General features: G+C 41.4%; 4 protein-coding genes across 8 annotated transcripts; 2 read left to right on the top strand and 2 right to left on the bottom strand.

The window, feature by feature from the left end:
* Positions 1 to 1,741: 1,741 nt before the first annotated feature.
* On the top strand, positions 1,742 to 5,202 carry arf1 (ADP-ribosylation factor 1). Of its 3 annotated transcripts, none has more exons than XM_080837330.1 (5): positions 1,742 to 1,787; positions 2,775 to 2,958; positions 3,120 to 3,230; positions 3,315 to 3,439; positions 3,544 to 5,202. In XM_080837330.1, the coding sequence occupies exons 2-5, from the start codon at positions 2,814 to 2,816 to the stop codon at positions 3,703 to 3,705; spliced, it is 543 nt and encodes a 180-aa protein (XP_080693456.1). In that variant the 5' UTR covers positions 1,742 to 1,787; positions 2,775 to 2,813; the 3' UTR covers positions 3,706 to 5,202. The 3 variants fall into 3 exon arrangements, with proteins under 3 accessions (XP_080693456.1, XP_080693458.1, XP_080693457.1); XM_080837332.1 differs by having other exon boundaries at positions 1,749 to 1,787; positions 2,778 to 2,958; XM_080837331.1 differs by lacking the exon at positions 1,742 to 1,787 and adding an exon at positions 1,798 to 1,873.
* A 1,038-nt stretch (positions 5,203 to 6,240) lies between these two features.
* cUnh1orf35 (chromosome Un C1orf35 homolog) lies at positions 6,241 to 13,587 on the bottom strand. The gene is made up of 8 exons (XM_080837324.1): positions 13,165 to 13,587; positions 11,878 to 12,028; positions 11,721 to 11,766; positions 11,537 to 11,622; positions 10,962 to 11,034; positions 10,701 to 10,786; positions 9,284 to 9,415; positions 6,241 to 8,808 (listed from the first exon to the last, which is right to left on the bottom strand). The coding sequence occupies exons 1-8, from the start codon at positions 13,259 to 13,261 to the stop codon at positions 8,544 to 8,546; spliced, it is 936 nt and encodes a 311-aa protein (XP_080693450.1). The 5' UTR covers positions 13,262 to 13,587; the 3' UTR covers positions 6,241 to 8,543.
* Positions 12,543 to 20,593, top strand: guk1a (guanylate kinase 1a). 3 transcript variants are annotated; one of them, XM_080837327.1, is made up of 9 exons: positions 14,403 to 14,826; positions 15,147 to 15,170; positions 16,579 to 16,692; positions 16,790 to 16,831; positions 17,454 to 17,550; positions 17,856 to 17,994; positions 18,087 to 18,171; positions 18,296 to 18,381; positions 18,498 to 20,593. In XM_080837327.1, exons 3-9 carry the CDS (start codon positions 16,581 to 16,583, stop codon positions 18,531 to 18,533), a joined length of 597 nt encoding a protein of 198 aa, XP_080693453.1. In that variant the 5' UTR covers positions 14,403 to 14,826; positions 15,147 to 15,170; positions 16,579 to 16,580; the 3' UTR covers positions 18,534 to 20,593. The 3 variants fall into 3 exon arrangements, with proteins under 3 accessions (XP_080693452.1, XP_080693453.1, XP_080693454.1); XM_080837326.1 differs by lacking the exons at positions 14,403 to 14,826; positions 15,147 to 15,170 and adding an exon at positions 12,543 to 12,610; XM_080837328.1 differs by lacking the exon at positions 14,403 to 14,826 and having other exon boundaries at positions 15,040 to 15,170.
* Positions 20,594 to 21,456: 863 nt separating this feature from the next.
* ipp (intracisternal A particle-promoted polypeptide) lies at positions 21,457 to 26,015 on the bottom strand (the record flags this gene model as incomplete). Its single annotated transcript, XM_080837321.1, is given in 10 exon segments — positions 21,457 to 21,906; positions 22,475 to 22,695; positions 23,260 to 23,382; positions 23,516 to 23,653; positions 23,889 to 24,056; positions 24,395 to 24,550; positions 24,802 to 25,021; positions 25,248 to 25,459; positions 25,648 to 26,002; positions 26,004 to 26,015. Coding segments are annotated over 10 exon segments (1,830 nt in total). The 3' UTR covers positions 21,457 to 21,681.
* Between the last annotated feature and the right edge of the window lie 704 nt (positions 26,016 to 26,719).

Here is a 26,719-nt window from a genome sequence, read left to right as displayed (position 1 = left end):
TGGTAGTTTACAATTTGGGCTAATGTTGCAAAATCAAAGCACAAAGCAGTTGTTTTAAAGAATACACAAACATACATTCATATTTTGACTCTTGACCAGCATGTCAAACTGAATCTATAGTACATGCAGTGTGCAAACACATTTGCACAGGGCAATGAATTATCTAACAAGGACAGAGATGGAGGCAGATATTCTGATTCTGGCACCGCTATCTCCTGCACACACCTCAGGTTATAAAATTATACTTATGCACATATAAATCATGCCAAAAATGGAAAGAAGAGTAACATTTTGCCAGCACATAAAAACCTCTTCTTAACTGTGATACTAGCCATTGTGATGAGTATTTTCAGGGCATAGCTGGCCAAAAGCACAAATGAAGGTGCCATGGTCAGAATCATATGCAGGTTTGTTGTGGTCCAACACACACCACAGTCACAGACACAAGTGGCATGTCTTCCAACTGTGCTGCCACTGGCTAAAGATGACATAAACATCAATTATTTACTCATGTTTAAATTGCTACAAGCATGTGGCTGTCATCACACCATCTGCAGGCACGGGATACTGAAAACATGCCACTTAGAATATTGTGATATTTTTATGCAGACTTCTGCTGTATTCTAACAGGGTGTGTGAAAATGTGTCAAATTTGTGTGCATCTCTGTCACATTAGCACCTTGCATGAAGTTAAGTTCTCAGCATACAAGGGCACTGTGTGTTTGTACGGTCTGAGGGTTTGATTCTTGTGCCAGCCAGGAGGAGACTCAAGGCTGGGTCGATGGCCTCCACCCCCAGAATGGCAACAGCTGCTTTCCTTAGACCGTGAGAATACATCATAAAAAGCCAACTGTCTGAGAGATCCATGTCCCTTGCCCTCAATTTATTCTGCTAGCATTACAGGTCTACCAACATGAATATGTGCCTTTGTATGCATAGGAGGAGCAGCAATATCACGTCCAAGCAGTTCATTAAACTACTAAGAGCACCTGGAGGGCAAGACCCGTCATGCACAGAGACACGGTGGTTGTGTAATGACAGGCTCAATTCATAACTATTGCAAGTTTGAAAGATGCACTGTGTTCATATGTTGTGGCAAGGAGCTGTGTTACATTGTTTTGCATATTTATTTGTTTTGGTTGGCAAATCTGTGAGTCTAACGGCCTCTAAGCCTACTGAGTAAATCACTGTGTGATGTGAAACCTTCCATCAAGCTTACCTCTTTCAGAATAGTACGCCTGGCTATCCGGATATCTAGAGACGCATGTCAACATAAAGATGAGAGTAGTCTGCAATGCCTAACAAAATAAACACCTTTGCTCATTGATCGCAGGCCTGATATGAATTTAATTTCTTCAAATAGTAACCTGGAATTAAAAAATAATTTTAAGTGTAAAATAGGCCTACAATTTATAACACGTTTTAAATGCACATTTTTGCAGTTGCATTTACAGTTAAGAATATAGATTTGGTAGCTTAAAAAAATATCTATCTTAAAGTGTGAAAAGGGCAGAGTAAGTTAGGTGCCATGTCACACCATGTTCAGTGCATGTTGCAGTTGCATCTTCATTAAGAAGATAAGTTAAGCAACAAACCTCTAACGACATGAGGATGGATGTTTCTCAACTTCAACAAAATTGGTCCTCCACCCCACAAAGAGGTACTAGTGATGAGTAGACAGAGTTTCATGCTTAGCTGCTTACGGACGTGTTGACGTGGCCGACAAATCGCCATTTTGAGGAAGGGAACGCCTTGAAATCCATACAAACAGAGGAAACAAGCAAATAGTAAGACAAGAAATTATTTGTAGAAGAATATACCTACACTGTATTGAAACTGGTACAACATTTGTTCAAAAGCTCTACGCAAGGGGGTATAAACAGTCTTGAATGCCTATTTGCTACCTGGCGTTAAATGTTAAAGTCGCGACTCGTTACACGTCTGAGATTTGTTGTCTGCAAGCGGGTTATGCTAGCTCGCTAGCTTTACATAGTCTTTGACAGTATCGTTTAGGTACGTTTAGTAAACAATGTCATTGACCTAGAAAGTAACCGTGTGAACGTGGTGTGAAAATGAGATTTCGTTTCCGGCGTTGATGGATTTGGTTTGGCAATGAGCTACATAACATCGGTTATAAGCTATACATCAGCTAGCGAGCTAACGTCATAATCTCAATACATTGGCTAACGGTAGTTAGCATGCTCTGCTAGAACCAGTGGCAACGGAGCTAGTTCCGCAAGCGAAAACGGCATTGCTTCCTTTCCTTACATTCTATTATCTTACAGAATAGTTGAGAAACGTTTGGTGGCTGATTCAGACAGTAATATAGTGGCATTTGAAATAAAACGGTGTATTAGGTATCAAGCTATATGAAGGTTGCATTCAAATACTAGCAAGCTAAAGTGAGCTGGTCATCATTAGTGAATTAACTCTTTGAATACTCAGCATTCTTGGTTTGAAATAGGGTGTTATAAACTAGAAGCGTGCACATTACTTTACCATTATTTTAGACCAGTGTGGTGATATAACAACTAAGTTATTCCGCATAGCCCTGTACAATCTGGCTATCTTACTCAGAGCTAACGTTAATTTACCCTGCCATGAAAACCTGCCGTGAGTGAAATAAAGCGAGGCCACCTGCTCTGTAGGTCATGAATTTTAGCTAGAATGATTGCAAATATGTTTCCCCCCCTCTCAGCTTTGCAAGATTATTGTGTAGAATATGTCGTGTGCTTGTGGTGATGTGTTTGTTCAATTTATGTCTCCCCACACAGCAGATTTCAGAGGAGCAAATACATCTTTGAACCTGAACCATGGGTAACTTATTTGCCAGCTTGTTTAAAGCCTTTGGCAAAAAAGAGATGCGAATTCTCATGGTTGGTCTTGATGCTGCTGGCAAAACTACTATTTTGTACAAGCTCAAACTCGGTGAAATTGTCACCACTATTCCTACTATTGGTGAGTCACTCGAGTATTAAGACCTTAAAGATTGTTATACATTGTCCGTACATTATGAAAAATTGATGAATTAATCATGATTTTTTTTTGAGTAATTCTTAAAATTACAGATGCCTGAAATAATCTCTCTGTGCAATTGTACTGTTTTCTCTGTCCTACAGGTTTTAATGTAGAAACTGTGGAATATAAGAACATCAGTTTCACAGTTTGGGATGTAGGTGGTCAGGATAAGATTCGACCGTTGTGGCGTCATTACTTCCAGAACACACAGGGTAAGCTTTGCTAAAACTTGAAGATTTTTTTTTTTTAGGAGAAAAGTTGAGATGAGCTGCTCTATAATAAGCTTTCCTCTTCAGGTCTTATCTTCGTTGTGGACAGTAATGATCGAGAGCGTGTCAATGAAGCTCGCGAGGAACTCATGAGAATGTTAGCTGAGGATGAGCTCAGAGAAGCAGTTTTATTAGTATTCGCCAACAAACAGGTATCCATTTCTCGCCTCTTTGCAGTGTAGCCATTGTTGAACTAATATTTAGTGCGATGCTCTGTGCTGCTACCTCGTTTGAGAGAATTGTGTCTGTTCCACAGGATCTCCCGAATGCCATGAACGCTGCTGAGATCACAGACAAACTGGGACTGCACTCCTTGCGCCACAGAAACTGGTACATCCAGGCCACGTGTGCCACCAGTGGTGACGGCCTGTATGAAGGACTAGACTGGCTTTCCAATCAGCTGAAGAACCAGAAATGATGACTGTGTGTCCCATCTCTTATTTGCTCTGTCTCCTCCTTTCCATCTCTCTGGCTCCTCATGTTGGAAAATCAAGCTACTATGGGGTTTAAAATGTAAGGGTGGCAGACGCCCCCCTCATCTCATGTCCGGTCACGGCAATATTTTACTAGTGAGAAGATGAACGAGTTTTAGCCGTCAGGTCTCTTATTTAATGTAAATAGTCTTGTTTTGGTATGGGGCTGCCTGATGCACTCATATGCAATATGTAACTTACTCAGTATTTCCTAACTTTTGTTATTTAATAACCCTTTAACAGGTGTGGAAAAGGGAGAACAGCAGCAACCTTTCTAAAGGAATCAGTCATTTTAAGCACTCCTCTCTCTGTTAGTTGATGCCTTTATGGATATAATCTCCTCTGAAACTCATGTAACATTGCACATGTACTGAAAAGAGGAGCAGTTGTAATCATTAAAACTAAATACAAGATGCCAGTGGATACTGTACAGACACACTACCTGCTACTTTTCCTTTCCTTTAATTATGACTATCATATAAACATAATGAACTATGAAACAGTTGTTGATACCGTAGTTACACTGTGTCCTGTTAACAGCAAGTGATCTTTTTATGATCCAGCTACAAATAGGACTTCTAGTCGGAACCTATCAATTGTTGAGCTTTATATATCATTGGATGCTATTGAAAGGTGTTTTGGGGTGATTTCTATGCATTTTACGTGTGGGCTGTCAAGGTTAGGTGAGGTGTGATGGCCTTTGCTTCACCTGCTTTTGTGTAGGAGAACATCATTGTGTCTCAGGTTAATCATGTTCTGCCTTGTTAAAGAACCTGAATGAGCAAAACTGCATGGTAGTGAAGGAGTGGGTGGGGCTTTGATTGTTTACATTTTTAGCCTGCTCAGTGCTCATTGCCCTTGATAACTGGTGCCTAAGACTTATGGGGCCCCTGTAAGATTGGTCAGTTAACACATCGCTATATATAAGCATTGCAATGAAATAACCATCATACATGTTGTTCAGGGTGATCACCTTCGTGGCTGATTTCTCTAGGCCTCCATGGCTTTTCTCATGCCTTTTCTCAAAATCAGTACATGACCCTCAATGTGGAATGTGGCATGTTTATAGCAATATGAAATATCTGATTGATTCTACCAATACAGTGCTAGAGTGTACTTGTTAAGCTACTGGGTATGGTCTCCAAGTCAACTGTTACAAGTGTACTGTTTGATAGCTTTAGATACCTATTGAATGATTTATCACATTACTATAAGATTATGCGTGATGCAGAAAACTTGAAGCAACAAATCTTTTTGTTTTTTTTGGTCTGACAAACAACCTCTTGGAGTTCGCTTTACATTGCTTGACTTGGAGTTCAAAACTGTGTTGATCTTGTAGATTGTCTGTTAGTGTGATTCCTTAACATGAATGATTTATTTTTTACATGTCAACTTTTCTCAGCTTTGATTTTGACAGAAAAGCACTGTAATTAAAGCAGTTAGAATAATGGTGTGTTTCAATGGTTTTGCAATGCAATGGCAAAGGCACGCAACTGTGATTTACAGTCCTGCTCCTGGAGCCCCTTCAGCTGCATGTTTTCTTGCGCTTCATACCTGACTGAACTCATCAGTAGTAGTGATGGGGAATAATGGCTCTTTGAAGGGAGCTGGATGGTATTGCTCCTTATGGCTTTACAAAAAACTTTACATTTTGTAGGGGGTGGGGTTTACTAGGTTTCTCTGCAGAATAGTCACTATAGGATACTGATGGGGGTAAGATTTGAATCTGACTCAAACGGACTTTGACATCCCAGTAATATAATGTTATTCTGCATGTGTGGACTAGGTCTGGCAGACAGGAGGATGAGGCTGTGGCTGCATTCACACAAAATCCTTTCCACAGGGGGTTGTGTGAAGGTCCTAATCAAGGGAGGAGTTGTGAACAGCTGGGGGATCAAGACATTAGGTTGTCAGGGCAACTTGAAGGGAAACACCTAATAAAATTGCAAACCCGTTTCCATTAACATAAGTCACATTATAGGGCTACTCTATGCGGATCAGGGGTTAATCCAGCCCCCCCTCAAACTAATTGATTTCTTCGATTTATAAGATTATTTGTGGATTTCATGCATTGCCACTCAGGATTTACCATTTGAATGGTCAAAATTTGCAGAGATGGATCCGTGACACACCACTGCTAAAACACCAGTTTAAACGAATCAAAAGGTACTCACAGTTCACATCTGATATCAGTTTTTGTAATAGTTCTTAAGTGAAGTTGTGATCCCGCAATCAGACTAATATTGATAGGCTACTACACGCAGGCCTATGAAGACTTTAAAAGCACTATGCAAACATGTCTATGACTGGGGAAGTGGATCCACAAAGAAATTGGCCAAGTAAGGCCTAGCATACATGATGACAAAGTAGAGTACTTAACCAGTTTTACTTAGTTTATTTAGTCGTTTAACTGAATTGACCAATAATAACCTGAAAATATGCCAAATGGAGACAAAAGGACAGACAAGTAATTTCACCCAACCTGGAACTCAAATTCCACAAAGCATCACACAGCATCTTAAGTCAGAGGACATTCTCTATGGCAGTATCAACCCCCATCAAGGGCCATTTCAGCATAAACCCCTCTAGCAAAGACCATTGTTATGCTCTAGGTTTACAAGAAATATGACATTCCTCTAGGTATACTGAACTGAAAATGTTCTTAGTATTGGCTTTACCTCAATCAAAAATCGTTGTGGCGCTAATAGGACCAACATGGAATAGCTTGCAGAGGTACTTTCTTTTACAAAGGTCAGATGCAAGAGGTGATTTGTTTATTCTGCACATACTCGGATCAAAGATACATTCAAAACCCTGATGAATGATTATTTACAGAGATATACATGACCCTGATAGATGTTTATGAGCAGCATGATTGTGATTTTGATGAAGCCAACATTTGTGTTTTTGGCTGTAATACAGTTAAGCCGAACACAGCTTTTGCCTTCTGCTTCTCCATGAACCCATACATTCTATGGGAAATAGATGGGCATCACACTGGGGCTCTAAAACCAACTCCCCCCAAACTAATTATTTGGACACAGGCTTTGTACTAAGAATAGAAATAATTTTAGAGGCTAATGTTTTCACCCACTAGCTGTGCCCCGTCATCTCTGGGCTCAACCTCCATTGTGGCTGCCTTCCCCCTTTCTCACATGGAGCTATTCTTCTGAATGACTCCTCATGTAAGCGCTGCTGCTGCGCTGTATAGTATCATGGAGCCCCCTCTACCTCCCACAGGCTCCCATCCTCACCTCACACCCTGCCGCCCACCGGCTCCTAAACCACCTCCAGGCGACAGACACCTCCCTGCTCACAGAGGCTTTTTAATAAGTGACAAATGGAAATGGCTGGGCTCTGTGTGGTCAGCAGGGCCTGCCTGCCCAGGCGCCAGGGGGTGTGCTGGAACAAGAGGGAGGGAAACCAATCTAGGACAACGTTCCTTTGGCCTGATTAGGCTGCCATGGATAATGCAGCCAAGCCACTAACGCATGGCAGGAGAGTATGATGGTGGGAAAAGGAGGGGTGCGCTCCTTCTCATTCTCTCTCTCTTACAGGGTGGCTTTGTTTCGCCCACTCCCGCTGCTCCATCCGCTTGGGTTTGTGTGTGGCGCTCCTGTGCTACTGGGGCTGTATAAAGGGACCGGCCTGGTTTTTTGCACTCTCTCTTTTGTCTGTGCTTTGCTCTTTTTTAGTGCAACCCCAGGTGCCAGCCAGCAGAATGCCCCCTTTCACAGTGACTCAATGCAAATGCAAACACTACACTCTATTATGACCATTGGAGTGCATTCCAGTGCTGTCTCACCAGCCAGGGAGCGCCACTCCGACTTGGGACAAAGGGACAACTCTCACTAGATTGATTAAATAAGGGGAGGGCCAATACAAGGTAGAGTAGCCCTATTAACACATTTCCATCCAGACGCCATCATAGCATAGTATTTCCCCCGCACATTTTCCATCCTACATCAGACTTCTTAAAATCAGTTGACAACTTCGATTTTATTTCTATGATACCGTCTGGTCTGAACTTGAGTTCATAGGTCAAGTTTTGCATTATGCCCCACTGAGTGTTCCATCAATGTCTATAGAACCTAGTAGGCTAATGGAGATGTATCCTAGTCATCTACAGCAAATTCAGAGTAAAAGACCGCTGTTACAATCACTTAAAATGTAACTGAGTGACTTATAGACATTGCTCTTCATGCCAGGTCATTTTGCCAACATTTTCTGTGTTTTATGATATTGTAAAAACTCAATTAGATTCATCATTTTATATGTGCACTTGCTTTTCAACGTTTGGCAGCCCTAGCTAAATGCAAAGCATTACACAATTTCCAAAGGGGATGCATTTACTGGTGTTCATACTTGTTTCTACACTTTCCCATCAGACTGAAGACCCTTCACCTTATCAGCGGCCACATTGAGGCAGGTCTGTGTCACTTCAGGGCATCAGATACCTAGACACCTGACCAATGTCGTTTCAACTCTGTCTATACGTTGACATGATGGGTAGGAGATCTTGGGGTGATGCACAAGAAAACCCTCCTAGTGGGCCTTGAACTTTGGTATGACTCCAAAGAAATCCAATTGCTGAGGCAAGCTTGCCCAACCTGCAGTGTCTCTCTAAAAAAAGTGCAGAGTTAAAGCATCTTGCTGCAGTCTGTCACTCTGGCTTTCTCCATTGGTGTGTGGAGGATGGAGGGGTTTGTGTGTGTTTGTATGTGTGTGTGTGTGTGTGTGTGTGTGTGTGTGTGTGTGTGTGTGCGCAAGGTTGACAGGGGCATTAGTCGTCTGAGTCCGTGTCATGGCGCCGCCGATGGCATTGTGCTGGTGAGGCTGGGGGGGACCTGCGCCTGGCACTGCGGTGAGGGTGGTGAGACCCCCTGTTGGATGAGGACTCTGTGTCATGCTGTCGCTGGCGTCGCTGGCCAGGAGGAGAGTGGGGGGGGCGCTCGCCCTTTGCCCCCCCTCCTAAATGGCTGTCATGGGGCCTGGCTCCACTCTGACTGCTCCATGATGGATTATGACTATGGTGGTCCTTTCTCCGCCTGTGAGGCACAAAACACACCCAGACAATCAATGATTGGGAAAAGGGAGGAGGAGAATGTGTGTGTGTGTGTGTGTGTGTGTGTGTGTGTGTGTGTGTTTGGAGGGCAGGGGGGGGGGGCATGTGCAGAGCACAAGCTAATACTAATAAAAACAAATTATTATAATGTGATAAATATACAAAATCTGCACTATCAGTAATAAGAAGTTGTTTGAAGTTAACATCTCTAGGTTAGCACTTTCACAAAAAAAGACTACTTGTCAGGTGTCAAAACCTGAGCAGAAGACCATATCTTTCAGTCTTTCTAAGTGCTTTAAAGCAAGTCATCAATTCCACACTTGCACTTTACATAACTGTGTTTTGGCGCCCTCTAGTGCTGAATCAAAATGTTCACTTATTTCTGTTTCTTGCCGCCACTTATTTCTGTTTCCTGCCACTACTTGGTGTCCTGGAGCATAAAGGCATGATCTGATTACCTTTTATTGTCATCGTCTGAGTCTGACGAAGATGAATCTCGTCTTTGGCGCTTCTTCTTCTCTTTTTTCATCTTCTTTTCCTTCTTCTTCTTTTTCTTCTTCTCCTTTTTGGCCTTCTTTAGACTCTCGTGCCTATGGGTGATTTCAAAGACAAGTTTATGATTGGGGGAATGATTACCACCACAGAGGATTTTTCCAGCAAATGAGTTGAAGAAATGTACACATCTTTGACTTAGTAAACATTTACCAAAGAGATGGAAGAGATTGCATGAATTCACACCAATCTCATGATGATAAATCAAACTAGAAAATGCATTTCCTGAAGGAAATACCAGTGCATGAAATGCAAAAGTTAAGAAAGGAAGAAGAAAAGAAAGAAAAGTGAAAGAAGGAAAGAAGAAAGGAAAGAAGAGTGGAAGAAGGAAAGAAGAGTGGAAGATGGAAAGAAGAGTGGAAGAAGGAAAGAAGAAAAGAAAGAAGAGTGAAGAAAGGGAAGAAGAGTGAAGAAAGGAAAGAAGAGTGAAGAAAGGAAAGAAGAGTGAAAGAAGGAAAGAAGAAAGGAAAGAAGCGTGAAAGAAGGAAAGAAGAGTGAAAGAAGGAAAGAAGAAAGGAGAGTGAAGAAAGGAAAGAAAAGTGAAAGAAGGAAAGAAGAGTTGAAGAAGAAAGGAAAGAAGAGTGGAAGAAGGAAAGAAGAGTGAACAAGAGTGGCTCTGGATAAAGAGAAAAAGGAGATAAAAATGGAGTGAAGAAGAGAGATTGAGTGTGAGAGAAAGTAGACTGAGAGGGATAGAGAGAAAGATGGAGAGATGGAGAGAAAAAAAAGTAGAGAATGGAAGGTGTCTTAATGTTCCTAGTTACAGTTAAATTGAGAGGGACAGAGAAGAGGTTCCTTGGATTTGGCGCAGGTGTCAGTGAAGCACAGGTGCAAGCCAGTTTAAAGACCCTATCATGATGTCATAATGGCCCAATGTAAGTCAATGGGAAAATTTAGATTCGTTTTTATTTAATATCTTAAAAAGTATAAAGTTTAGAAAAGTGAAAAATACATAGCATAAGTGTCCTTTACAAGACCTACGCAACAAAGTTTGAATGAAGTTTCTACGTTAAGCGGTTCGGGCTGAATTAATCGCAGAAAAAGGTGAGAAAGAAGAAGAAGAAGAAGAAGAAGAAGAAGAAGAAGAAGAAGAAGAAGAAGAAGAAGAAGAAGAAGAAGAAGAAGAAGAAGAAGAAGAAGAAGAAGAAGAAGAAGAAGAAGAAGAAGAAGAAGAAGAAGAAGAAGAAGAAGAAGAAGAAGAAGAAGAAGAAGAAGAAGAAGAAGAAGAAGAAGAAGAAGCCTATGAATAACAATACAGGGCATTTCATGCACTGTAATAAAGAAGGATTTTTTTGTATTCAATTCAACAGTAGCAGTATTCACCTCTGTTCTGAAGTGTCTTGATCTTGGTTTGTGCCCTCTGCAGTCCTTTTGGAAGAAGCTACTTCAGGCCCATCAGATTTGTGGTGCTATAAAAACGCTCTTGGTTATTTTCCTGGCATCGCAAATACCTGATTACTGCAGTAGGTGTAAGTATATTATAAAAGCCGGGGTGTTTGACGTCCTACCATTCATTTATATATTAATTTATTTATACCACCGATTCCCAAAATTCTTAAAAAGACATGCATAGACAAATATTACCGTGAAAACTGAGAGTCCTAGTTTTGCCGCCTCTTTCTCTTGTTGGGAGAAGACAATATTTCTTGACCCAGCACTAACCAAAGTGAAAAGTAGAAAAGTTCATTGTTGGTTAAATATACTAATATAATCATTCAAATTATAAAAAGGTCATTCCTGCTTCCTGACCGAAGAAGTCTCTCATGCATTCACTATAGTTAATCAGCAGAAAAGAGTATGTTTCATTTTAAATAAATGGCACAGGCACCCCTTATGCACACTGTTCATGTTTGACATATGCCAGTAATAACAATTAATCCTCGTTTCCCTCAACCAGGGGTTTTCTGTGCCATTTCTTGGGCTCCCCTGTCTTTGTGTGCTCCATCTTTAACTGTTCTTTATATCTGATTGAACTCAACACTGGCACTCTTGACTAGATGAACACACCTTTTCAAGCACTTCAAGAGCATTAGCAGAAGAAACAACCTTTTCAGTGTGCTGGAGGAGGCCCCAGTAGCAGGGTTGACATACAACATACATACAGCATACACAGCCAGTGGATAATCTGGCTGAAAGTAGGAAATTACAAAACCACTTACATGGAGCTCCCCAGTCCAGACACTCTATCCACATCTTTCTCTTCTCCATCTCCTCCTCCCTCTCTTTTGCACACATCGGCGAAATCCTGTTGGACATAATACAGTATTTATATTGAATATCCATACATGGGTCTAAACTGAATGTTGAAAATAAAAAGTGACCTGTACATTTTCTGGCACAAACCTCTTTAGTAAGACCAGTTGGTTGTTTCTTTATAACCTTGTGTCCCCTGATAAATAATAAAAGTGAATTGGTTTCAGTGCTTAACTTAGACCAGGATGACAATCTAACAAAAGAAACCCATACACTACATGAAACAAAATTAAAATATGTTCCTTACATTGCTGCCATCATTGCCTCCCTCTCAGCCTCCCTTACAGCAGCAAGTTCTTGGTCTTTAGATAGAGGTTCACCACTCTTTTTATCTTTGGAATACCATGACAGGTCTTTTCCTTTCTGCCAGCGACCAACAGGTGCCATAAGAGAATTCCCTGGAAGAATAAACAAACGTTAATTGGACGATGTAATTCTGACCAGGCAAATATTTGTTTGAGCCATGCTTTAGACCATCTCTATGACACCGAGCAGGTTATTTTAAACGGCAATGCAAATACTATCGGCAAAATATACCAGACATAGGTTCCCAAACTTTAATGTAACCGTGCTACTAAGGTGCATTGAATAACATCACTGTGCTTATTTGATACAGTGAAAGTGTGTAACAAGAGGCAGTGATTTTTGGGTTGTGATTTTATTTGTTACAATAGGCCTAGCTATAACCAGCATAACCTATCATGTAGACTACAAAACGGGACAACTGGAAAATACACTGTCCCAAAGGTATACATGTCTACGACAAAGGCCATCATTCGTCAACCGAATCGTGAATCGACCACCCTCAGTGGAAGTTTCGCCGTGTTGGCATCGCTTATGAGTGAGCAACTTGCTGCTTGTGCAGCTAACGGTACACTTGCTGGTACTTGCGACCTAGTAGCAGAAGGGAAACTTAGGAACAAAACAACCCATTACACCCCACAGGAAATGTGATGTGAGACATTGCATTTATCAAATGGGTAAGTTGACCTCATCAATCAAGTTTTCTGACCGTATGTCTAGTCAAAAAATTATGACAGACTGATCGAGCGAATGCCTAGTGTTAAGGACGCTGCTGGCAAGAACCAAGGTTAGTTTCCAACAGCTTGTAGAAAACTACCGTTATCCAAGTGACCTTTCTGTTCACAGTGTTGTGAAGGGGTACTTAGAAAAGACGTCAAGATCTGTTTAGTGATGCATACCAAAAGGAATTAATGCATCTATCACGTTACTGAATAAATCGAAAGGCTAACTTAACTCTGCAAGCTGCTAACAGTTACCTTAAACCTACCTAGCATTAACTTAAAACATTGACCCATTAAGCCAAATATTTACGTATTAAATGACACTTAACCACTGAACGGTATGGATTTGTCTCGGTTTACAATCAATCATTGATTGCTTACGGTTGAAAAGTACAGAATAGTTGGCGTGGGCTAACATAGCTAGAAAACTACAGCATGGGAGTTAGGTTCCGTTTACATACCGCCCATCGTTAGCTAGCGAGCTATCGCTAACTAAGCTAGCTACTTACCCAAGTAGTTCTCTCTGTGTTTATCGGTTTTAACATCATCCCAGTTGAATTGATCTTGGCCACCTCTGACACCCCCAGATCTCGAAGAACCAAACATGTCTTGTTTAATCTTATAGTTATTAAGTAGAGAAGTTAATATACTGGGGGGGGTTTACACGTGGAAGTGTACTGCTCTGCAGAAGGCCCACTTGTCGTTTTCATCCGGGAAGTTTTTTTTCTTTCTTTACTGTGATCACCAGTGGAGCGGTGATTTTGTTTTTTAACGCGGGCGACCAAAGAAATTTAACTTAACATTTATAACAACTCTAGCTCTCAAGGAGATATAGAGACCCTTTGTTAGCGCTCTTGGAGTAGCTGACAATGTGCCAGTCTTCTTTAGCTAAATACAGTGGTAAATCCAGACATCTTGTAGATCAGCTCCGTGTTAAGTGGTCACAACCATAGACATGTCTATGGTCACAACAACCGATTTATTTTGGCCCGCTGTGATGACGTCGGAATCAGTTTTTAATGGCTCGCACACGGAAGGCAGTGACTTGCCGGGACTAGAGGCGGTGGAGACGTTGTTCATATGCTTGAACACATACTTTCCTGATGTTTATGAGATTTTTCTCCCGTAGTGTCTCAGGTAGGTTTGTTTAAGAAATCATTCATTGTACAGCAGTCGTAGACCTTAGATGGTCTACCGGGTCTCTTCACCATAGGCTGAATGCTCCCACTTGCTCTTTTCATCTCGATATCTCTTGCAAGTTATCTCGCAGGGCACGGGGTTGTGATGTTTTAAATACTCTTTATGGAAGTGAATTAGGTCTACTTATATCAACCAGTGATATTTGTTATGTAATTATTCAGATGGTCTGGAATTAGGTCTGTTTATCATCCAGTGATGTTTGTGTAATGATTCAGATGCTCTGGTGAGTGCCATGTGTCTTGAAAAGTGTAGCAGGCTATCAGGCCGAAGTGCATTAGCTGACCTTAAAATGAATCTTTCTCGTATAGTATAGCTGATAAAACATAATAGAATATTTTCTTGGAGATGGTAGAACTCTCCTAATGATCAAGCTAACAAGACAGCTACAAATTGGTTTCTCATGTCAAGGGTGATGTGAATCATGTGCTGAATGGCCTACAGTTCATTAAGATTTAACTGCAGATGTTCTGTAACCAATTAGCTGAAAAACGCTTTAGCCTTGGTTTAAAAACTTGATTGTGACAATGTTCAGTATAGATCATCAGCATAGTCTCACTAATGCATTTGCTGTTATACACTAATGTCACAATTTCGTGCTAGTGTCATTAAATCAGATGCTAGTCTTTCCTCCCATTACATTACACTACTGCTGTCACCAAGGGTCTGTATAACCCAAGCACTGTTCTATACTGAATAAGGCATAGGTGTCCAGTGCATATGACCAAGCCACTTAGCCGCATCTCTGATTTTGACATGGCAAAGGAGCCATCTTGACCTGTCGAGAATGCTTCTGTCATCTGCAGCTGCAAAGGAGTAAAGCTGGCTGTGCTCGGCTCTGCACAAAGATAAGAAAGAATGATTTGCAGCTATGTGTTGGATTACCATGTGATCTCAGTTAAGAAGGTTTGCGGAGCAATGCTGCTAAAAGTGATCAAGTATTGCAGAATCTAAAGCCAGGATACAGACCTAAAGTAAGTTTGCTGCTACTGCAGTTGTTGTGTTTTTTTTTTTTATCAGTATAAAAAGTATTACACTATTTAATCAGTGGATTACGACTGAGACGTCTTTTTCTCTTCCATATACTAGGGTATCTCTGTGTGTTGTGTTGACAAAAAGTGTATTGGCTAATTTATCACTATATAATTCAATCTAATGAATTGATATATTAAGCCTTACAGTTTAGGGGAACACATCTAACGTAGGAGTTGACTAGAGAGCTAGGGAGCCAGAGTTGTCCACACGTCTTATGCACTAGACTGTAAGTGTGTGTTTACTTGTTTCCCTTTCCAAGGAAAGACAAAAATTGATTTTGCTGGTAAGATATACATTTAGACAAAAGGTTTGTTTAAATGCGACTAATGTTTGATGCGTTTGCCACTAAGATTGCTGCAACAAAACATACAACAACATAACCATAACCATAACCATAACACTACAGTGGCCCTTAAGATTGTTTTTTCTTAAGCCTGTACTGGACTGTTCTACTCCTTGTCAATCAGTCAATAGTGTACTTTTGGTGTACAGTGTTAACTTATCAGAGTACATTTAGTGTTCAGGTAGTGAACTGATGAAGGCAATAAAGTGAACGCATGAAGGCAATATCCCCTTAATAACAGGCAATAACAGGTTCTGAACTCATGAAGGCAATCTATTTTCTTTTCTGTTATTTTTTTTAGGGTCAAAATTGGACACCCATTTGGCCATCTCTCAAAACGGCTTATAGAGTACACAAATAGGGTGTACATGTTTGTGACTGTTCTATAGCGTATAGGCTAAAACTAGATAAGAGCTCTCTGGTTAGTTTCTGTAAAGATTACTTTCCTATTTATGCTATACATTAGTTCCTGTAATGATTGCTTTCCTCTAGGGGTAGGAATGTCTTGGCACCTAACGATTCAATTCCGATTCAGAGGTCAACGATGTTCTGATTTCTTCAGCTAAATGTTGTATCTCCGCTTATATGGATAGCCTACTTTGGCAGCAATCAAAAATCTCAAAATCAGATGCACTGACAGGCAGTCATTACAGGTCATAGTCCTGATTGTTGTAGGGATTGTCGATAGGCTGGTTTTGCTGAAATCTGATTGGAGGCTTGCTTGTGCCCACGTAGTGAGTGGTTACATCACCACTTGTCTTGAGTGTAGTGCTATAGTCATTGAGAAGCTTGTTCCACCCTTATTTGCTTTCAACTCTTCCACTGGAGGTAAGAGAAACTACGTGTTCCTTCTCAGCATACTTAAGTTAAACATGGTGCTTCTCTAGTTATAAAAAAAAGCCTCTTTCGGCACTATTGGAGCAAAGAATCATATGTAAAATAGTTGTGTGAAATCTCATCATTCTATTAAGGGTAGCTGAAATTCTATGCCATTCTGTGTATAACATTTTCCTGACCACAGCTGGCGAGGCTCTAATTAGTTGATTGTGTTCCTCTCGACAACCACCCTTAATGACTCCTTCTGTGTTGATTGCTGCTTGTTTGAACACGTTGTGCTTGCCAATTGCGCTGTTCCGATGAATTTGACTAAGCTGAGTCATCCATCCGCTTCCATAAATGCCCACAGCGTTTGAGCACGGTTTCATCTTTTGTAAATGGATCTGTTGGTCATTTGTGTGACTCACCAACTTGCATTACATAGCCTTTACAACTTGCTTTCAAAAAGGTTCATTTGAAGTTAGACCATTCTTGCTTAACTGGTTCTTCCTCTCATCTCCGCCCTGTGCAGCGATGGCAGGACCAAGGCCTGTGGTGTTGAGCGGCCCCTCAGGAGCAGGGAAAAGCACACTGCTGAAGAAGCTGCTCAAGGAGTTCGATGGAGTTTTTGGCTTCAGCGTTTCCCGTAAGCATGACGCCCTCAGTGCTCCCCACACACACTCTCTTAGGGGATTTGTTATTGTTGAGTGCATAATCACATTTTACTTTCTTTCTTCCATCAGATACAACAAGGAATCCTCGCCCAGGGGAGGAGAATGGCAGAGGTAAGTGACTAATCCGTAGGTTATATCTTGTAAACTCACATGTTTTGGTGCAGTGTACAAATTGTAACTTAACCTTGGGTCCGGGCTGTTCTATATAATTTGTCACTCTGGGGTCCTGAATCCTATATCGTCGGCTTCCTGATGAAACCTGCTATGTGCATTTATACCTTTTTTCAGGAAAGCCAAAAAACTGAGTCCACTCTGATGTTTAATCTCATTTCGGCCAAAATGGTGGATAGCAGGTTTCATCAGGAAGCCGACGATATGCATCCTATGCATAAAGCATATTTACACTTTATTTTATTGTATTGTATGGTGCTTTTTGTTGTGTGTGTCTGACATGGAAGATGTGCAAATTGTAAAACAGTCAAAGAAAATCTACAGTGAACAAAACGTTTGCATTTTCCTCATTTAAAAGAGGAAAAATAAAAACACTTATCATGAATAAAATTATAAAAACTGCATACATCAAAAAAAAATATCTCTCTGGTGGAGATGCTTAGCCAAAGTATTGGTTTAAAACGCTGAAACTGTCCCTACGTACTAAATATCTAGTCTTTTGATTTATATGGGTTCATCGTTGCCCTTACACGTATGTGTATGACTTTTCCCTCTGCTGCAGATTACCATTATGTGACCAGAGAGGTGATGCAGACCAGCATTGACAATGGGGAGTTCATTGAGAATGCTGTATTTTCAGGGAACATGTACGGAACAAGGTATAGAAAATGTAATGCCAGTAAAAAGCATTAAAGCAGATTAAAGTGATTTAGTTTATTGCTATTGAACACTTTTGCTATTATGAGTCTATTATACAGTTTGGAAATATATGATCTGTGCTGTAAATTGAAAGATAGATGGATACTTTATTAATCCTGAGGGAAATTTAGGTCATCCAGTAGCTTATACACTAATGCACTTATGCAACTCACAGACATACATACATAAATCACATACACATAAGAAAAACATGTTCACATGTTCTGTGGTTGTATATGTTAATATTCAGTTGTATCTCCCTCAGCAAAGCTGCCGTGCAGCATGTGCAGGCCAAGAACCTGATCTGCGTGCTGGACATTGACATGCAGGGGGTGAAGAATATCAAGAGGACAGACCTCAACCCGATCTATATCTCCATCCAGCCCCCATCAATGCAGGAGCTGGTGAGTGCACATGAACCGCAGTAATGTGGCTGCTGTTATCGGTCTCTTGATTATGTTTCATCATATGAAATCATTCTTTGGTTTCTTTGTAGGAGAAACGTTTAAAGGATCGAAAAACCGAATCAGATGAAAGTCTACAGAAGCGCTTGCATGCCGCATCTGTTGACATGGAGCTGAGTGAGTAGAAGAGTTTTCTATTTGCTCCAAAATTAGGTATTCCAAAATGTTTTATTTATTTGCAGAAATTGTATTTTAAAATAATGTGTACATAAAATAAACTTAAAATGCTTGCACCCTCAAGGTAAAGAACCTGGATTATTTGATGTGGTCATTTTAAACAATGATCTTGACGAGGCATATGGGAAGTTGAAAGAAGCTCTTCTTGAGGTAAAAGAAAACTGTCATTGTATCAAATGTATAAACATTAAGCTAAATGCTTTTATCTAAACATGCCACCGTCATCCTTTGGCTAAAACATCTTTTTCTAATTCTGTTTTCCTCAGGAAATTAAAATAGTAAAAAATACAACCCAGGTCTAAGATCCCACACCAGCCTCCATTCCCCTGACCTGACCTGTCCATTCCTATCCCACGCGGCTAGAGGGCCCCTCTCACATGAACATTCCGGCACCAAGCTCCCAATCACAATCAGATTCTCAGCTTCTGGCAGAAAAGCAAGTTAGATATGTACACTGATAGAATGATATATAATGATACAATGTAATGATTTTTTTTCCTGAACTGGTATAGCCTGATAAGCCTAACTCTGTGGTGTCCATGCAGGGGCTGGTGTTCATTTATGTGGGTTTGGAATATTTTGGCTGCAGGGCTTGGTGTAGTTTACACATTCCAAGTACGCTAAGCATGTTTGCTACCCATTAATCCCAGTAGATGTCATACAGATAGGACATTTATGGTTTTCAATTTATCTATCAGAGTACATTAAAATGGAAGTGTGGGGGGATGTTGGTACACCAAGACCGTGCTTAAGGTAAATAATGTGAAAAAGACTTTTAGTGCTTATTTGATTTCTGGCCAATGGTCCATAATCCCTTCTGATACATTGAGGACAACACGTCATCGATTGTCATCTTTTCTACGGTTGCTACCACCATAGATTTGACCTGCTATTGTTTCCAACAAAAAAAAGGAAGTGACTTAAGTGATACAACATTCTATCATCATTCTCTGATGTAATACTTGTCTTTTTCAAAGGAATCTCTCCCTGGAAAATCAACCGTTTGTGACCCTTGTTGCGTATTCCAGATATTGTTTCTGTGATGTTCCAACATGCTGCCAGTTTGACCCTAAGTTTGTCTAAGGACTGTCATCTGTCCCATATGAATTGATGGAGTCATGATTCACAGCTGTACTGTCATAACTCTTGTGTTTACCACGTGTCAATAATGGGCCATAAACAAAGTGTGCATTTCAGTAAAAGACCCTTCCACTCCTATGGCAGCTATGAAACACAGTCAGAAGTCGAGCCATCATGCTATTTCATATCAAGAAGCTGACTTCATTCGCTCTCAGAGCTAGGCTCTGGATCGATGCAGTGGTGTGCTGCTCCTGAACCCACACAAGCCTACAGATATGAGGCTCCTCTCCTGTCCACTCTCAGCCTCAGCCTCAGTGTCATGTAATTTTTAGTCTTCAGAGAAAGACCCAACATCTAATGTAAATAGAGATCTAAAAGCTGATCATCATCTTCCAGGCGTCATCTTTGCCACTCCTGAAATCATGACTGAGGTGCTTTTTTTTTTTTTTTTTAGGTTATTTTTTAACGGTTGTAAAAATGTGGTTACTATTTATTGGTTAAACTGTTCATATAACAGGAAATGATGTGTAAGGACATTGGATATAAGTGTATGAGTGTAAGATGTTTTTCTTTTTCACTCTCTCTCTCTCTCTGCCTCTCCTAAACTTAATCATGATCTGGCCTCCCAGGTTTTTCCATAGTTCAAAGTCCATCTTGTACATTTATTTTTTAACTTAAATATTTGTGAACACATTTTTTGGTTGTTTGATTTTATTTTTGTTTACTTGTCTTTGAGACCTCAGGCTCTATTGTCATCAAAAGATATCATACTTCTTAAAAAGTTGTGGTGCCATTATTTTAGATAATGCACCTTGTAGAGAATGATCTCGCATCATAGGCAGTTGGTTAAGTAATGGAGCAAAGAAATGTATTGTTGTCTGAATGAAGGAGAATTAAAATGAATGAAAACTGAGCACACCTGGAATCCACAATACTTGAAAGTGGCTATATTGATTCCCACAAAGTTCTTTTTTTTTTTTTGTAACCAGTGTCCTAAGAAACTTTTATACCCTTAGTTGTTCTTTTTTACCAAGTGTTTGCTATTAAGAGCTTTAGTGATATGAAGTGCATTAGAAACTAATACCTAGAATTAATTAATTAAAACTAGCTTCAGGCCAGAACATGCCTCTTATAGCAGTGCTTTTACATTGTTGAATTTATTCCTTTCTATACACTGAAGTCCTTCTTCTGTAGTGTGTATGTTCTCTTTCGTGAACAAAAGCCAAAGCTGGCCATTGACATTATAAAAGTCTCTAACAGGATGGAATCTAACTTGTTTACCATACGCACGTCTTAATTTTGTTTGTTTTTCACAGTACAATTCCAATTAAAGTCCCAATTATGAAATGTTTTGTGAGATTTTTTGATAAAAGGGTAATGCACACTTAAATGTGTGGAGTTGACTTGAAGTATTTTAATTTCTCTTTATGTCCTTAATTATCACAGCAGAATGTTTTCCTCAAATGCTTTCACGTAGAGGATGGTATGGTGAAGTTTGCAACATAAATTAACATGTGAGAATAAATGCAGTGGTCATTCCCATTTTTGCTCTGTTCCAATGGATGCAGATGGTCACTCCACACAATCCTTCTCTTCAGCAGTACCATCTGACCAGTGAGACCACAGCCGGTCTTAAAATGGCCCCAGAGAAGAAAAAAAAATCACACACAAAACACTGGTGGTCCAAAATATTATTTAAATTCATCCGAGAGGTGCACCGTTGCACACCAACCACTCCATTATTGTAACATTCAACGCATTCGCTGAGTCTCCACAATGTGGGAAGATGTATTTCTAAGTGACACTAAACTAGCTGAAATGTTTTATGTGAAAGGTTAGATTTGCACCAATCGACAGCATTTTAGGTAGGACGTGCTGCAATGTGTTTTCACAAAAGGCAACCTCCTAAACTAAGTTGTGATGGTGTTAAGCCTTCAGAGAGACCCTGTATTATTTTTTTTTAAAAGTTCATTTCAGGGTTTGACATTAGAGACGGAATAAAGCATTTGTCTATCAGTGAGACAATACACAGAATGTAGACGTCTAATAAAATACAAAGTTTAAATAGCCTGGCATTATTTTGAGATGAAGGAACTACTGTCTCATGTAAATGGAAGACATGAGGGCAACACTACAGTTCAGTGAAGATTCTGTTGAAGGCGAAAAAGGCTCTCAAATGAAATGTTTGATATTTAAGTGCTGCAGGTCTCTGATAAAACTGGTGCACCAAATAGTCATGAAGGACTGGTTTTGTCTGCTGGTTTTCACAAGGACCCATTCTCTGATACGCCTCACATCCTTGTATCCTTAAGCTGTGTGCAATCAGCCAGTCCATCTCAAGGCCCAAGTTCACACAGGCTCGGAGGCCTCTCAAAGCACAGCCACACCCCCATCGCATCTGCTGGTGATCATGTTGCCTATTTCTGTCCAGGTGTCCAAGTGGGGGTCATAGATCTCCACCGAGTCCACGGTCACTGGCGCAGAGAAGTCCCTGCTGGACACGCGTCCGCCAACCGCGTAAAGCAGTCCATTCACCGCTGCCACCGTCACTCCAGCTCGCGCCACTGACATGGGAGCCACCTCCACCCACTTCTCCTGCAGAAACCAGAGACACGATGCGCTTCAATTCAATGGGCCATTCGAAAGGAATCACATAATGCACACTCGCATAATGAGCTTGCAAATGAGGAAAAAAAATAACTTTCAGAGACCTTCTTCTTAGTGGGAACTTCCTTCCCAACTAACTGACAGAAGTCTCAAGAGTCAAGATTACTGCAGAGGCTAAAAGTACTCCAACTCAATTAATGTCCCAACTGAGAGAGAACTGGTGTTAAGGCAATGAAGACAAAGAACGTAAGTGAAGTGAACACAATTTGTTGTTATTTTTTATTGGCTCAGCTATTCTGAAGCGGCCAAATTCCCCACCAACCCGCCTTTGACCCGTAATGCGCAAAAGGCAGCCCCTTCAAATTGAACCCAAAAGCACTGATAAGCAACCAACATGGTAACTAAGCGAGACTTCAAAAAGATGGTCTCCACCATATAATAGTAGTCCCTTCATTAAGCTTTCATAAAAACAAAGCCCAGTACAGTCTTGCTTCCTCCTCTTATGTTTGGCATGATTTCTTACAGCACACACAGAGGAGTCATCATGAGATCTCACCTCCTCAGGGCAGTACTTCTCCACAGTCTCCAGTGAGCCCAGGGCCTCGTTCCAGCCCCCCACCGCGTACACGCAGTTGTTGAGGCTAGCCACGCCCACATATGCACGGCGGGTCACCATGACGGGCAGCGCGCTCCAGCGGCGTGAGATGGGGTCGTACACCTCTGCCGACCGCAGCTCAGTCCCCTCATCACTGATGCCGCCGATGACGTAGATGAAGCCTGACACAAGACACAAGACCAGTATGGAGAGCAGACTTCAGAAGGCAGGGGTTTTATAGGATGAGACATTGAGCAACATTCAGAGACTGCATATTTCAGACTCATATGTTACAGATCTGAACAGAGGCAGCAGTTTTTAGAGTACATTCCAAGATGATTTGTGTATGTTACTCTTTCTAACCACCAGATGGTGACAGAAGCCATCTTACTCTTAATTTTATCTGAGAACCAGCTAAACTGTGTTGCACTCAACGGGATGGTAATGAAGAAGCATTCTTGACCACAAAACAACTAACTCATAACTTTTTTATGCACTTCAAGTCTGTTTCACCTCCTCAGCCAACTAAACAGAAGTGAATGGAAAGCAGATACAGTAGGTGTACACACACCCACACACCGCAATGGTGTCATACTGAACAAAAACAGAAAAAACCCTGCTCAGGGGCTATGTGGACTTTTGCATATCATCTAATTTACTTCTTGAACTCAAAATGGTGTTACATTAGAGCACCAGCATCTCACTATTCAAAAAAGACCTCTGGTGAAAGAGCTTTGTGTGCATACCTTGTAACTCACAGCACCCAAAATAGTAGCGAGGTACTGCCATGGTTCCTATGACCTCCCACTTATTCTCGGCAGGATCATACCTCTCCATGGTCTTCCCAATTTCTGAACCAATCCAACCACCTTGAAGGTAAGAGAAAAAACGTGGTCGTATGAATCTTTCCTTTCAGACAAACTGTTAAATGGCATCACAGAAAAGGTGTTCTGGCTGATGCCTGTGGGCATAAATAAAGGAGTGTATGCAGATGAAAGTTACCTAATGCATACAGAGCTCCATGACACGGGCAAACACCCACTCCACAGCGCGGGAAATTCAGCGAGGCCACTGCAGCCCACTGTTTGGTCACTGGGTCGTACCTCTCAGTGCAGTCAAATATCATCGAGTCCTTCTCCCCTGTCAACACAAATCAGGCCATTCAATCTGAATTTCAAAGAAGCATCCGCACATCAGCAGAGGCATTTCTGATAAGCAGAACAAGCATCTAGCAAGCAATGTCTAAAAAAAACACATTCACACATCTATCTTTAATGCACATGCAAATGTATTTCAACTCAACCAGCGCATGTTAACACACACACACACACACACACACACACACACACACACAAACACACACACACAAACACACCTCCCACCACGTAGATCATTCCCTCCAGCACAACGACTCCCAGGCCACTGCGAGCCTGGTGGAGGGAGGAGACTGTGGTCCAGTACTGACTGAAGGAGTCGAAGCGCTCCACACAGCTCAGCGCCCTACTATCGCTCCAGCGCCCACCCTGCAGACGCGTGTACCCTCCTGCCAGCCGGCCCAGAGATGACACAGGGGGAAAGGACAAATAATAATAATAATAATAATGCATTTTATTTGTATAGCACACTTTCACATACAAAGATGTCTCAAGGTGCTTAACAGGGTCACAATAGCAATTTAAAACAGTGCATTCAAAAACAATACAGAAAAGAAATTGAAAAAAATAAAACAACAGAGACACAGCAGCTAGAAGGATCAGCTTCAGCCAACAGTTTTTGATTTGTGTTTTGAAATGATGCCACTTTCTACAATTAAAACAAACTTAAGAATATAATGATGATAATGATAATGATAATGAACTAAGAATTGGCTCAAACACATACCAACAGCATAGAGGTACTTCCGGGCTTTTCTCCTGGGTCTGGTTTTGGCTGGCTGCAGAAGGCTAAAGATCTTGTTCTCCTTTGGAGATTTGGAGACCTCTGTGTAATCTTTCAGGAGAGTCTGCAGCGCCACCCGCAGGCTGAAGTCAGAAACACCTTCAGGAAAAGCAGCAAGGAATTCCATACAATTATTCCAATCCCTACCATACTATTCCACTACCTGCAGTTAATTGGTGTTTCGCTAATGAAAGGTATATTTTGATATTTAGATATAAAACTATGAGAGTCAGAGTACTATGTTAATATGTTACTATCAGAAAGAAATAACTAGATGTATGCTGCATCTTTCTTTGCCTGTAGTGAGATGAGAAGGAGGCTCAAAGATGGAGGGTCAAAGATGCTCTTACCCTCGATGTATTTGAACAGCCTCTGCGGCGACAGAAGTGGGAAACGAACCGCATCCAGCACCTCCACCACATGCTTCTTCCTGCGGGCCACGTCCTGTAGAACCCAGTCCATGGCGGCTGTGAAGACCTGGTACTCATCCTCAATCCGCAGCTCCTCACTGCGCAGCAGCTTCACCAGCTGGTCCTTAGTCAGGTTGGGGAACTCCTCGGCTGTGCACACCTGATGTGGAAGCACAGGCTCCATATGTTACAACTCAGCATCGAGGGTTTCAACTGATCAGACATGTTTTCTAATTGCAGATATGTTGACATGACATCCTGAGAAAATGTTTTTACTGTCAGTTCGTGTCAAGTGTTGGTTTCCCTTCTCTGAGATAATGGGACTCAACAAGACTGTTGTATACATGTCTCAGACACAGAGGCTTTGACAGACAGTCACACCTCACCTCAAGAAAGTGAACATGAATGAAGTTTTCTGTGAACTCGAGCAGGTCCATGCAGGCAATCTGTTCCAGGAACTGGAAGAACCCGACACAGTTGGTGGCGTCCATCTGCCCTCGGAGGAACTCCCCACAGATAGCCACCACCTCGCTCAGCTGCAGCATGTCTGCTGCCACCATCAGCTCCTGTGCATTGTCCACTGTCACATCAATGGAGCCTGCAGGGACAGTAGAGAGACCTCTTTTTACACAAATAAAAATGATCAAATCAAAATGTTTCGAATTCATCCGACACCATGTGACTCCAATTAATATTTGTATTGATATGTTAATATCCTTTGATTATACAACCCTGCAGTCTGTACAAGACACAAAAAGACTGATGATAACATAAGTACTTGTGTACCTGTATACACAAACTCCAGCAGCTTCTCAAACACCTCGGCCTCCACGCCCTCTATCCGCACCTCTTCCTCGTGGGCTTCACTCATCGCCCCTGAGAAGAGTGCTGCGAAATAGGGCCCGCTGGCAGCCAGCACCAGCCTGTGCACCCCAAAGACACGGCCGCCGACACACAGCCGCACGTCGCAGAAGTCTGTGCGGAGGCGCATCTTGTTCATCTGGGCCAGCAGCAGACGTGCGTGCTGCTCTGAGGCATAGAGAGCCCGCTCCGGAGTGTGGCCTGACATGACCACGCCCGATGTGTCACCCATATAGTGGGATGCAGAGGCAGGCGGGGTGTTAGATGTCTTGGGCCGGCAGACCCGAGGACATCAACCTGCCGACAGTGACAGCAGCTGCAAGCTTCCTCCTACCACTCCACAGCCCAGGTGTATGCACACAGGCACACCATCCAACACTAGAACTGATAAAATATGTTTCCTCATTAAAAACATTCACAGGAAAAACATTTATCATATGAAAACTGAATTCCACAATTTCAAGCAGTTCAATAAGGAAAATACTGCATAAGGACATGTACTCAGAATAGTGTGCCTCAACCATTATAATACTCAAAAGACGGTAGTAGGCCTATTCATACGAACTTCATTGCTGAAGTTATTAGTCGATGCATCCTGCAGTAGTTCAAATATTACGGAAGCGTACAGAAAGGATTCCCTTCACTGCTCTAAATGGGCTTGGGAATACTGTTGCGATTGCGTTTTCATTTTGACACCACTTCAAAAATGGGTATTCTAAAATATGTGTATTAATCCTGGTTTTAACAGGACGTTTTCAGAACTATGGGTAGTTTCCTGACAAGAATATAGCTTAAGCCATGGTATAATGGCAATGTCCCCATCGTCCACATCAACCGTAGGCTATGGTTGTCAAGTAGAGAATCCAGCCCAACAGCTAAGACATATAGTTTTACCGTAACATTTCATTCAGCTGCATTATTGTTCACATTTTGTAATCAATCCTGTGGTGTCTACATGGGTGACAATGTACTGACCCGTAATTTACAACTCTTTTGA

Source organism: Sprattus sprattus, assembly GCF_963457725.1.
Source record: "Sprattus sprattus genome assembly, chromosome: 4".
Lineage (NCBI taxonomy): Eukaryota > Metazoa > Chordata > Actinopteri > Clupeiformes > Clupeidae > Sprattus > Sprattus sprattus.
This window is presented reverse-complemented; position numbering and strand designations above follow the sequence as displayed.